Raw genomic sequence first — 12,840 nt, 5'->3', positions numbered from 1 at the left:
CCTAGAGCTATCAGAGTATTCATCTATAGAGGCCTTGAGCTGGTAAGTAAAGGCACGAAAGTGCTTCAGTTGCAAATTTTTGTGCCTGGAACTTATTTTATCTTCATTAGCCAGAGGAGTGACAGCTCCCAGGCTGCTGTAAGAAACCACCCAACCTCAGACTCATGGCTTCCATGGGACAGAGTAACCACCTTGCAGTACTTGCAGATGTTTGCCAGGTACAAAAGAGCAGAGCTAGACAAGACTCATGTGCTGGCACAGAGGAATTTGGCACTCCCTGCTCTGTTTTCACAGAAGAGGAAGGCTGTGCCATACGAGCTCACCAGACCCGCTGCAGACAGGTCTGGTACCTCTGCCAAAGGCAGGCAGTTCCAATATTCCCCATCAGTGGGAGCTGTCCGACCATTTTCCAGCGCCTTGCGCTCTCCCAGCTCCAGCCCGTGCCCACTCGAGGCACTGCAGCCCAAAACTGACCTTCATCCCTGCAGCAGCCGTCCCGGGAGCGCCCTGGCAGAGAGAGCAGAGACAGATACACCTTGCTTGAAATTCATCCGACACAGATTTTTTTTTTTAAACGAAACCTTATCAGTCAGGCGAAACTAAAAATGCCCAAATCCACATCTTCTCCTTTCCACAGCTCAGAAGTAATGCTGTGACACCACACAGCACACGTGCCCGTTCCCTGAGCAGCTGTTCACCTATGGCAGTGGCTCTGGGCTCCAGAAAGCTCTTCCAAAGGCAGGCACCATGAGCACAACCCAGTCAAGGCAAACGGATTCCCACCCCCACCACCCCTGGTTTTAGTCCTGCAAGTGAAGCAAAGGCCAACAAGCAGAACAGTGTCAAGTAACTGAGGAATGCAAGAGCTAAACCCCCACTTCAAGGCTTGAGCCCAGACACCTCAGCTCAAGCATCCTGAGAAAGGCTGGCTCATACCCTAGAGCCTTGGCCTTGCTATTCCCCCTCAACCTGTTCTTGTCACAGAAGACAAACCCTGCAGTAAAATGCTTCCAGGAGAGCTCTGAAGCCAGACACCTTAGGGGAAAAACCAGCCTGCCAAGCACTGCAATTCAGGTGTCATTCTGCAGTGCAGAGCAAGCCACCCCCACGGGACTGTGGAGTGCAGGCTGGCTGTCCTGCCATCCCAGACAGGTGCCTCGGAGCCTCAGGAGGCAGCTGCTCCCACAGGGACTTTCACATTTCCCTCAACAGCACTGATGCAAAAAGCAGGTTGTCCCTGTCAACCATCCTCTCTGAAATCTCTGTGTCCCCTGTGTTAGCGTTCATTAGGTCCTGGTTAGTAAAGGTCCAGTTAAAAAGGCAAATATGAGGGATAACTAAGGAGAAGGGAGGGAGTGGTGTTAGAAGTTGGGAAATATGAGGGGTTGGGATGTAGCACATGAGGCAGTGCAGAGGACTGGGAGCCAAGTTCAAAGTGAAAAAAAGCTTGGAAAAGTTCAAACAAGGAGAAGTGGGGAGCCAGAGAGCAGCAGGATCATACCTCTCAGCTTTCTGAAACAGAAATCGGGGACAAAGCTAAAAAACACAAGGACAGAAGATGGAGATCAGGGATTCTATGCAATAAATGGGGGTAAAAAGCATTCCAGATTGTCTCAGGGTCAGTAGGTTTTAGGCAATATGGGCTGGAGTCATGAAAGGGATAGCATGCAGTAAGTGGCTTTGGTTAGGCCTTTGCAGAGCCTTGGGATGCCCGTTCCTCATTTTTTCAGCCTTCAAACAGCAGTGAATGCAGACCATGTTATTTTCTACTATTTACCCTTAAACTGCAATCCACAGACATGCAGGGCTGCTCACACACTGACCCTGATTCATGGCTGTGTTAGCCCAGGCTCCCACTTGGGCAGCCCTGCCCACCCCAGCTGGGCTAACACACACCTGCAGTGGTCAACTGGGACAATTTACAAAATGCCAATTCCCTACAAACATCAGCAACTGGCTGCTCTCACTGGTGTAAAGCATTAAGATCCTGATGTTGCAAGTCAGCATCAGACTGGGCATGCCATTTGCTCTGTAAAACACGTCTTTCCCCACCACTGCCTTCATAAATTAGGCCCTGCATTTTGCAATTTAGAAGCATGAATAATCCAGCTGAGGACAGTCACTGGCTCACAGACACACACACAGCTGCCTGTGCATCAGGGGCAGTCGAGTGCTAGGGTGAGGTCAGGCAGACAAGCATCACTCCTCTGCTCACAAGGTACCTTAGAGCCATGTCTTCCTGGCAGCCCTGGCATGCCTCTCTCCCCCTGGAAGCAGAGCAAGACACACAGAGAAAGACAGCAAGAGACAGGAGGTGAGTCCTCCCAGGGTTCCGTGGGAGAGTCCAGGGCACAGGAGATGAGAAACCCTCCTGAGCCAGGTGAGGCAGTGTCTTCCCCACCCTCTCAAGCCTTACAGCAGGACTGACCCCACTGCAGTGCCACAGCCTCCACACCCTGCTACCACATCCCAGCCTGCTGTAGGGCACAGGGCCTGCAGTGACTCTGGGGTGAACAAAAATACTGGGAGAGACAGAGAATCCAAGGGTTGTCTCGTGCTGCTAGCCTGAATTTTGTCTGCTGATAACAAGAAAATAAAACATCTTCAGGCAATCTGCATGCTGGTGCTGTCATTTTGTTGTGGGTGTTCAGTCCTTGCTTGGAAGGGTTATTTAGTAGGGATATATATGCTTTTTTAAAAAAAATAAATTTTTGTAATTGCAGCATCCTGTGAACTGTATTTTGTAAAACACCTTCTAATACCATAACACACCTGACCTAGTGCAGGCACCTCCTGCCCTACACAGCCTACTTAACTGCCCTATTTTCAGCAGTAAGAAAAGAAAAGCAATAATTAGGAATACTTTGTACTGGAGAACGTGGATTGGTCTCCCTCCTTCCCAACTATGCTCCCTGTCTTTTTTTAAGTGAGACCCAGCAGGGAAGGCCGATGCTTTCTGCTGAGAGACACCCACCCTGCTTGCAGAGATCATCCCCATAGGGCAGCCCAGCTTGGGACAGAAATCCCCCTTCCCAGAGACTTTCCTGGAAGAACTGCCCGCCTGAAGAGCTGTTTAATTATTCCACCCTGCACAAGCAAAGCCCCCTCGGTGAGAGGGAGCACGGCAACCCCCAGAGGGGCAGCTCGGAGCCAGCAGCCTGATGATGCTGGCACAGCCCCGGCACCGGCGGGATCACACAGGGTTAATTAGAGAGGGCAGCGACAAACGTGACACTGCGCCACTGCAGAACAGAAAGAAACCCAGCGCCGGACAAACAGCAGGGAAAACAACTCCGCAGAACATCTTTAAGCCCTTAAGTGCTTGAAAGCCATTGTAGCACAGCGAGGACCCGCTGGGCTGCTCCCTCTGTGATCCCCGTGCCCTGGGTGCCAGGCAGCAGCAGCCTCCCACCAAAAGCAGCACTGGAACGGCACAGCCAAGTCAGGAGCTGGGTACCAAAGGGAAAACATCCAGCACAATTCCCCAGGGGGCTTCAGGAAGGCAACCAGTAGCACCTCGCAGCTCTCCTGAGCCTCATGCTGGTTTAGCAAGCATTTCCCCCGTGTCTCTCTGGAGTCAGGCTACACCTCTCCCCTTCACACAGAAACCTCACACTCTGCTCTACCTGCTGTGAGCAGCTTTATCCCCTCTGGGTGCCAATGATGCCTCACGCTGATCAGCTCATCTGCTGCCAATTAAAGCAGACACCCTTCCTTTTTGCTCTTTGCTGTGAGAAGCAAATTGTCAGGGGTTTATTAAGAAACCTGTGGGCACATTGTGGCTCCTTCCTCAGCATGAGAAAAAGCCTTATGCCATGGATCTTTCAGTAAGAAAACATCGGTGAAGCTGAATGTGACAGGCTGGGGGCACGAAGTCAAATGCTCATTCAAGTGGCCCAGGTGATCACAATCACTGCTTAAATGCCTTCATGAGACACAGATTTAGGTCCTCACATGATCAAAGTACAAATGGTGGCCACTGAAAAAACAGTTGAGAGACAATCTAGGTTGTGCTGCCCTGCCACTGGGTGGGGAGAGGTGCTTAAATGAACAAGGCGTCTGTGTGATACTAAGAAACTTCTTCAGGCCAGAGATATTCTTCACTGCCAGCCAAAGGAGTGATAGTGAATGCAGAATTGGCCACTACAGCTATGAATCATAGTGTTTGTCCAGGGCTCCTCAAGGCAAAGAGAAGGTAAAATGTAGTCCAGGTAATTGGATCCAAATTGGAAGATTTTAAAGTCTTCCAGAGTCCCAATCAATCCTCCTAGGTGGGAGGACAACAGAAAGAAGCAATTTCCAAAGACAACAAATGCACGTGCTGTTGGATGCTCAGGAACTGCCACTGAGTGAGGTCTGGCTGCTGATTTAAGAATGTGTCTGCACTTCCCTTCAACTCCTCTGAGCAAAAAGAAAGGAAGTCAAGAGAAAAGTGACCTTGACAGTAAAAAATGATAGTCTGTGTGTGAAAGAAACTGCTGCTTTGGGGCTGTGGAGGTGCCCCTTTGGAGCTGCAATTTGGAGCTGTGTCCCAAAAAGTGTGGTGGGTTTCATCTCTGCTCTTCCTGAAGGGGGGTGTGTAAGACATAAATAAAGGGCCAAGTAGCAGGACTGTGTCTCCAGGGTGGCCCCAAGCCAGGGAAGGCTCTCACCCTCTGGATGACCCTGAGACATGACTGGAGACTTCCCCTTTGCCAGAACCCACATGAAGAGCTGGCTAGTGCTTGAACATGGGCATGAGCAAAGCAGGTGTTCCAATGCTAGCAGTGAAACATGGGACTTTCAGCAATGAAAAAAACCACAGCTTCTCCTTTCAGCCTTTTCTCCTTCCCAGGCAACACTCAGAGTTCATTCTTCAGCTCAGTTTAATGGGAGACCTGCTGTTGAGAGAGCAGCAAAGTCCAAGCCCTCAGAACACATCAGTTCCGGGTGCAATTCCATCTTCATTCACACTGGCACAAAGAGGAGCAATACCTTTGTGCTTGGGGAATTACACTGATGGGGAGATGGACACAGGGAGATACATTCACTGTAGTATTTCTGAGGAGGTGTTTTCCTGTAGGAAGACAATCCCTGCTGCTCTATTCAGCTATGTACCCAGAGCCCACATTCCCAAAGAACATTTCTTTAAACTCCAAGTAATGCATCCTTGGTAAGCTCTGAAGGGGCCTTTTCTCTCTTCAAACAGCAATCCATCCAGATGGAAAAGATATAAAAAGTGTATGTGCTGCAGGATAAATGAGCTGCATGCCACACACTAAATACTTGAAATGTACGTGTCACAGTTAATGCCTTTCCAAATATTACAGGACCAGTCTTTCCTCACGATGTCTAAGATGTATGGCATGACACAGTGTGCTCTGACTGCCATGAACACTTGCCAATGTTGTAATGTTTTAAGCACAGTCTACATTGAGTAATATACTTTAAATATATGGGTACAGTAAATTTCAGTCAAATAGATAACATCTGGGCAGAGACCATATGAGCCTGTAAAAAGTGTCCAGAAACAGACAAAAAGCTGGTGCCAAACCTCAGCCTGAATGGTGGAGTTTGAGCGGATTTGATGCGTCAGCTAACCAGATTTTATGAGGAAACCCCAACCTAGCCCATCAAACAGGGAGATGCAACAAATCACCAGCAAGCTTCATAGTCAGAGAAATGCCTTTGGTAAGAATGGAATTCCACCGAAGGGATGAAGGCAGCGTTTACTGCCTGAGCTCGGAGTGCCTGCCTGTGGTTCATCAGAGCACAGATGTGTACTCCATCAAACACCCCACTGAGCTGCCTTGCACCCAACTTCCCCTTGCAATCCATCAGCCCAAGGAGCAGGATCTCCCAGGTGATCCACTGTGAGTTAGGAAAACATATTTGTCATGCCTACCTTGATGCCAGCGTCCCCTTTTTCACCCTGCCCAGCAAAGGAGAGAGAAGGGGGGAAACAGAGAGGGACAGTGAACATAAAGGGAAACCAGGCAAGCAGTAACAGCAAGAGACAAAGAAGCCAAAAGACGGTGTGATAAATGCAACCCCAGCACTCAGGGTCTCCTCACAGCAACATGGTACCAGTCAAGCACTGGCTGCAGTCCTCCCCTCCCAGGGAGTGCAAAGGCAGTTTAGGCCCTTGGAGTGGATGCTGGAGGTTGCCCATACTACCACTCTTGTACATGATAAGGGTGTAGAAACCATTGAAACATTTCATGGTCCAGAGTACCCTCATTTTCACAGCCCTGGTGCAAAAGCCTCTAAAGGCTGGGTTGGTTTTACTCTTTAATGGGGGACTATGTAGGTCCTGGTTCAGGACAGCATGGAATCACCTTGGCCAACAATTGCCCAGATTCTTCACACAGGAGCAAGTGTTCCTGTCTACGTGGTTCATTCCAGGCTCCAGAGAACTGTCTCCAGCCCCTGGCCTTTGATATCCCTTTAGGATAGGCTTGTAGCAGGTTATCTGCCCCTGAGGGGTGCCCCTCTGACTGGAGTTTAAGGGTTACCTTGGGGCCAGAGGCTCCAGGGAGGCCACGGGCACCGGGCAGGCCTGACTCGCCCACCTCACCCTGAGGAAGAGAACAAAGAAAACAGTGGAAGAAGCAAACACAGCAGCAAGGAAAGGAGCTGGGGTTGCCAGAAAGGCCAGCAGAGGTGTGAGAGGGATGTCCCATACTGAGGTGTCCCACACACACCAACCTAGCCCTGGGTCTCTGGGAGAGGAGCACCACTCTGCACCAAGAAAGATACTCAGTGTATGAACTGCACGGAGTGAAGGGAGCAGTCCCATATCCTCCATCATATCTGAGTTAACAACTTTCCTCAACATTTCGCCTTCTTTTCCCTTCCCGTGGGATTTGGTGCCTTACGTTCAGCCATTCCTTCCAGCTTTCCCAGAGAAAGCCTTGGGCTCATCCTGCAGGGTCAGGGTGGGCTCCTGGCTGGGCAGTGGATGAGTTGTTTCATGCAAGAGGAGCTGCTGGAAGAGGCCCTGGCTGGGAGGTCGCTGCCAGAGCCGCCCGCCCTGCGCACACGGGACAGGACAGGCTCCCCATGGAAAACCCCACAGGTCGCTGGGAGAAGGGGCAATAAATTCTGTCTGTCTGCAGGAGTGGGCTGTGGTCTGCAGGGGCTGTAATTTCCACTTCCTGACATAACAAAAACCTCTCAGTTTATACAGAGCTAATTAAAAAGCTCTCAGGTCTTGCCATTTTGCTTGCAGAGCACCCATAAAGCGACGTGGAGATAAAAGGGGACACAGGACTCCTTCCTGCTGGGAACATTCACCTTCCCCTTCTCCAGCTGACATCTCTTTAGCAGTATCTCTTCATTCCCTCTCTCCTGTTTGATCTCCCTTTGTGCCTTTCCCCTGTCTCTCTTCCTGTCTCTTCATTACACCCTCGGGGCTTGACAGCCCTGCTGTTAATCAGCTGCTGCTGAAGGCATTCGGGCATCGCCAGTTTCTGCCTTTTAACCCAGGGCAGGATTGACCCTTTCCTGTATCCCAGAGAGCAACAGCCAGGGATTTGGCCCTTTTCAGCTTCCCATACGGGTCTGGATGCATAAGAAATGCATTTCAGCCTGGAATTGGGTGTAGAGAGGCACACACACACACACAGAGGGAGATATTTGTTCCATAGCTGCTGGAGAGTTAAAGAAAACTCAGGCTCTCTTTACACAGGTGACAGCAGGGAATCTGTGGGCCTGTTGCAAACCCAGCAGGAGCAGAGCTCCACAGGAGGCTCCAGCACAGGCCACAGATTTTCAGCCATGATTCCAGAAAGCACTTCATTCATGGAACAACATTGGAGCTTCCCTCCTTACCTTTCTGCCAGGGTATCCCTGAATCCCAGCATCTCCCTGCAAAAGGCAAGAAGACAAAAGAAAGTGAGGCTTGGCCTGAGAGGGACAAATCTCTGTCCTTTTCCCTGGGGTATTGCTGGGATGGGAGAGCATTCCATGGGGAAAATCTGCCTTTTGCTCCGAGTGATTCCAGTGAGCTCCTGTCCCTTGAGACCCCCAGGCCAGCGCTACCTGCACTGGGCTGAGCCCTGGCAGGAAAGCCCTGGCAGACAGCTAACACGTGTCAGCTCTGTGCCCCAACTCCATGGCTCCTATCTCCTCACCCTGGCTACATATCTCAGATAAAAACAAATTAGGTTGGGTGGCTGCAGCTGAAAAACAACAACAACCACCCCCTCCCTTGCACTTTGGCAAGTGAATAAATGGGAAACCGTGGCAGAGTTAACAATAGCATTGCAAAATCCATTCCTGAAGCACTGGGAAATGCTTTGAGAATGGGAGAAGCCAGTAAAGCTGTGTGTGGCAAACAATTTTGCAAGATGGGCTGATGAGGCGTGCCTGGCTCAGTGGAGATGCAACTCAGACGTGTGGCCTGGACAAAACCCATGAGTCAGCACAGGGGCTGGGCCCCAGAGGCAGTGCTCAGCTGGGTTAGAAATCCCTCTCAGCTCTTTGATGTAACCTCTTCTACCCCTCCTCCATCCATCAAAATGTACACATCTGTCCTCGTCAGGAGACTCCATCTCTGTTCATCATCTTTCTACACCTCTAAGCGAGGTGAGATGTCTCACCTTTGGTCCAGGAGGCCCAGGTAAGCCCTGTGGATAAAATCAAAACAGACACTGGGGTTGGAAAGTGTAGACATTACATGGACAGCAGGGTGATGGGGGGATGCTGGCTGGTTTGATTCAAAACACCCCTTAGAGATTTGCACTGGTGAGCTCAAACATCCCCAGTCTATTCTTCATGTAGATGTCTTAGTGCATACACCCAAATAAACTTATGCCCACAGTGCTCCATCCCCCCAGGTTTTTCTTGCTCAATTTGAAGACTAAAAAGCTGCTTTGCCTTATGCATTATGCTCTGAATCTTTTCTGTTTCTCTGGCTTGCTTGGGGAACTTGTTCCCAGCCCACTGCAGCTCTGAGTAAATCAGGCATTTGCAGCTTCCTCTGGCAAGCTAAACAGAGAGAATGTATTAACAAACAAACCACTTGTGGCTCTAAATGAGAAATACCCAAACAATTTACCTGATATGAACCATGAAGCATACTAGACATATGTGTGTGTAAATATAAATAAACAAAATATCTATGCAGGAGCTGCCTGTGAGCAGGCAGGAAAGGAAAACTACTCTAGATGATTTCTGATGCCTATGCCACCTGCTTTGGCAATTCAGGTGTTTAGCCATCCTGTCCTTGGCTCCTCAGACAGAGATGAAGATCTCTCAGAGAAAAATGAGAGTGCTGACCCCTGTATTGTGTGGGGAGGGGTGCACTTGCCTCCAGGGACAAGACTTGCTTTTCCTGCTAGCAGGCCTTGAAAGCTCTTGGAGATGGAAGCTCCTTTCATTCTGCAGGGGCTGCAGAGCCAGCATGCCACATTTGCCCCTGCAGCTCCATTCTGGTACTCACCTTTCCATCTCTGCCAGGCTTTCCAGGTTCTCCTGCTCTGCCCTGTTGCAAGAGAGAGGTACATTAGCAGCACTTTCTGTCCTCTGCCCTGCCATTCAGCAATGGTTTTATTTTATAAATGGTGCTTCTGCTCCCACCCTCCTTGGCTGCTTGCTAGGACAGGGACAAGGCTCCAAAGGGGTGGCAGGGAGCAGGACAATTACACCCCACATGTTACTTCCTCCCCGGGGCCATCTGCAGGGGCTGAGGAGGAGGAAATGAGCCTGGTGTCACCCACTGTGTGTCCAGATAGCAGCAGTGCCCAGTTCACATCTCTGCCTTCCCTCTCACTCCCCTCCTTCCCCGGAACTTCTTCCTGTCCACACATCCACACTCTCTGCAAGCCTCCTGTCCGTGCCTATCTCAGCTTCACTAGAAGCAACAGAGGAAACAGCCTGTGCCCTAGGGGGTGGGGAAGCAGAAGGATTTCAGTTTTGGTAAGGACTTACAGGGGGTCCAACTGGTCCAGGATGTCCTGGGATTCCTTCAGGCCCAGCTGGTCCAGGGGGTCCTGGTGGACCAGGGGGCCCTGGGGGACCTTGGATCCCCGCCTGTCCTTGTTCACCCTGCAGTTTGTAAAACAAGAGTTACCAGCAGGCAGAGCAAACCCTTCACACCACCACCCTAGGGGCCCAAGGCAGGCCAGCCTGACCGAAGCAGAGGAGATAGAAGCAAGCCCCAGGTTACTGCCAGGAGAAGTTTCCAAGAGTGATGGAGAGCCTTGCTGAGGACAGCTGGGCTGCCTGGGGAGCAGCAGCCAGCACCCAACGGTTTGCAAAGACTTCTGAGGTCACCTGGTCAGAGCTCCCTTCTAGAGGGATCTAGTGATGACAGAGCAGTCCAAAGAGACCTTTTTCTTCATTGAGCCAGCCAAGTAAAACTTATGTGTCAAAGACCAACGTCTCTTGAGTCTCTGAGGAGGCTTTCCAAAGCACTTGACAGTCACATGTGAAGCAAAGCCTCTCGTGACGACACTGGCACTTCCATGCAGAGCCACAGTGTCTTACCTCAGCCAGTTTCCCCCCATACTATATTTGTTGGACAACACTCCCTCTGTTTTGCCAGGGCCCAAAAGTAGAAATGCCGCAAACCCAAAAGAAAATAACACGATCATCATGGCATTCCTGGAGCCCACCCAAGGCAGGCCCATGTACACCAGGCAGAGCCTGTTTTTCTGAGATTTAACAAGGCAGTGCATGCTGAGCCACCTGCCATTTTCAGCTCTCTGAGATGGAGCTGTTTGAGCCAGCTCCTCCCCAGGCCCCTCAGTAGCCCTCGGTGGCTGTGGCTCATGCCTCAGCAATGTCATCTGGCCCCAAGGGCCTGGACGTGGCACCAAGCGGCTCTGAGGAGACTGTGGGTTGGAAGCACCACGTTTGAATACCAGACTGCTGACCTGTAACTGATTAATCCAGCTCCCAGGGCACTGTGGCACCCGTGCTAAGCTGCTCGCTTATTAGCCTCACCTCCCTAGATAAAGTACCACAGCCTACTGCTGGTGATCCAATTAAAATCTGAAAATCTTCCCTTGGTGGATCCATGGGAATCTAGAAACCAAACATGGCTGTTTCTCAATTAGAAGTCAGTGGGGGTGCAGTTGGGTCTCTGCTGCATTTATCCTCTCTACAACCTTACACATTGGAGGAAAATACATGAAATCTGTCCGCTGTGTTCCTACCAAGTGCACTGTTTATCCTGGCTGCCTTCAGTAAAACATGCAGATACAGGGATGTTTGCTTTATTTAGAATGATAAATGAAAGTAATAAGCTGCAAATTTCATCCTTTCTGCCATGAGCTCTATTTAAAAGAAAATTTCCAACACGTGGGCCAGGCTCACGAGAAGCTCGGTCATATGTGGAGCAACAGCCCTTTTCCTGTGCCTCACTGCCCAACCCTCAGCCCACGCTGGGAAGCCTGCAGGGCCAGGCAGGAGGGGTGCCCTTGCTTCTCCCCAGTTTTAAAGTGGATCTTCATTCATCCTGTGGCCCTTGCAAGGGAATAAAGGTTCTTTTCTAAGCTTCCTTATCATACTCAGCGCTATTCAACTATCCTATAAATGGTCTCAGAGCTTTTAAATAGGGAAGGTAATTTGGACCTAATGAAGATGTTGGGAGGACACTGGAATATATTTCTAGATTTCCTCCTGCCTTAACTTCTCATTGCATCTTCAAAGACTTTCCTCTCAGTGCATCTTGTAAGCAAGGGTGCACCATGGGAAGGCAAAGGGGGCTTTGCCCATCTCCCTTTGGCTCTCTCTCTATTCCCACCTTAGCTACTCTCTGCCATCCCAGTCCATGCTCTAGATTTAGGGCACTAAAATGCAGCACGGTGCTGGTAGGGGACAGGGAGATGGCAGAGCAGGAGCCCTGCCCCAGCACAGGGAGTGGCTGGAAGGAGCTCACCCTAAGTCATATTTGCATCACCCTCACTTTGCTGTCTTGGGCACAGCAGGCTTTGTTTAGGCAAGCGCCTATCCTTGCAGATGCCTAAACACACGAAGTGTTATTACCACATCATTATAGCCTCATTAACGTGTTCAGCACAAAAGGACCCCCACAGAGCTAAATGGACACTAAGTGGATACAGTAAGTGGGAGATCAGGTGTCATTTTCCTCAGTTGTCATTCTATATTTTTAGCTGCCGACTGGAACTATTTTTCAGTTCTTTTAAACGTCAGCCAGCCACCCTGCCTGCACCCCAGCAATGCAATGCTTGCTCAGCCTCCTCACAGAGGACCCCACTCAGCCCGTGCTCAGCTAACCCCAGACCTTGGGCAAAGCACTCCTGCTGATGTGCTCAGAGCTAGCAGCAGGATTTTCCTCTCTTCCAGGTGCTGGTGCTAACATCCATTTTTCACCCCACTTTTTTCCTTAGTACTCATAGGCTGGGCTCCTGGAATTGCCTGGTGCTGGCAGATCTGCAGGAGCAGACCCTGTTGCATTTAGAGAATGAGCACAGCAAAGGCAAAACAGATCATGGCAAAACTCCGGTGAAGTTTTCCTCTGTGGACAGAGGGAATTTGCAGCCCTGGCTGACGACAGGATGTAGGGCAGCTATTCAAGTTTCCCACTTCATCCTGGAGAGGAACTTCAGCTTTCAAAGCCTTCCCAAGAGGTCAGTCCTTGGCCTGGCTCTCCAGACTGTCACTTTGAAGGGCAAACAGCGCAGTCCATGGGGCTCTGTGTCCATGGTGTGAGTGCTGAATCGATGGAAACTGAGCTGAAACCACGGGCTCAAGTGGGAAGGTCAGGATTGGTCCAGAGCTGGGCAAGGACCAGGCACCTCATGGTAAAGGTCTCTTGCATCCTGCAGTTCCCTGCTGGTATCCGATTGTCTAGACAGGCAGCAGGGTGACAAAACCCAGCCACTCAATAAA

At 50.5% G+C, this 12,840-nt stretch overlaps 1 protein-coding gene across 2 annotated transcripts in view; it reads right to left on the bottom strand.

The window, feature by feature from the left end:
* Window positions 1–12,840, bottom strand: part of COL13A1 (collagen type XIII alpha 1 chain) — a 54,085-nt gene that overhangs the window by 26,212 nt on the left and 15,033 nt on the right. Inside the window, exons 12-19 of one of the 2 annotated variants that reach the window (XM_064429771.1) lie at window positions 9,913–10,029; window positions 9,425–9,466; window positions 8,583–8,609; window positions 7,813–7,848; window positions 6,495–6,557; window positions 5,885–5,911; window positions 2,223–2,267; window positions 475–507 (exon numbers count right to left, since the gene is read on the bottom strand). In XM_064429771.1, coding sequence (XP_064285841.1) covers window positions 475–507; window positions 2,223–2,267; window positions 5,885–5,911; window positions 6,495–6,557; window positions 7,813–7,848; window positions 8,583–8,609; window positions 9,425–9,466; window positions 9,913–10,029 — 390 coding nt within the window. The remainder of the gene's footprint in view (window positions 1–474; window positions 508–2,222; window positions 2,268–5,884; window positions 5,912–6,494; window positions 6,558–7,812; window positions 7,849–8,582; window positions 8,610–9,424; window positions 9,467–9,912; window positions 10,030–12,840) is intronic. The other variant, XM_064429772.1, reaches the window with a different exon arrangement.

This window comes from Passer domesticus, chromosome 8 (genome assembly GCF_036417665.1).
Source record: "Passer domesticus isolate bPasDom1 chromosome 8, bPasDom1.hap1, whole genome shotgun sequence".
NCBI lineage: Eukaryota > Metazoa > Chordata > Aves > Passeriformes > Passeridae > Passer > Passer domesticus.
This window is presented reverse-complemented; position numbering and strand designations above follow the sequence as displayed.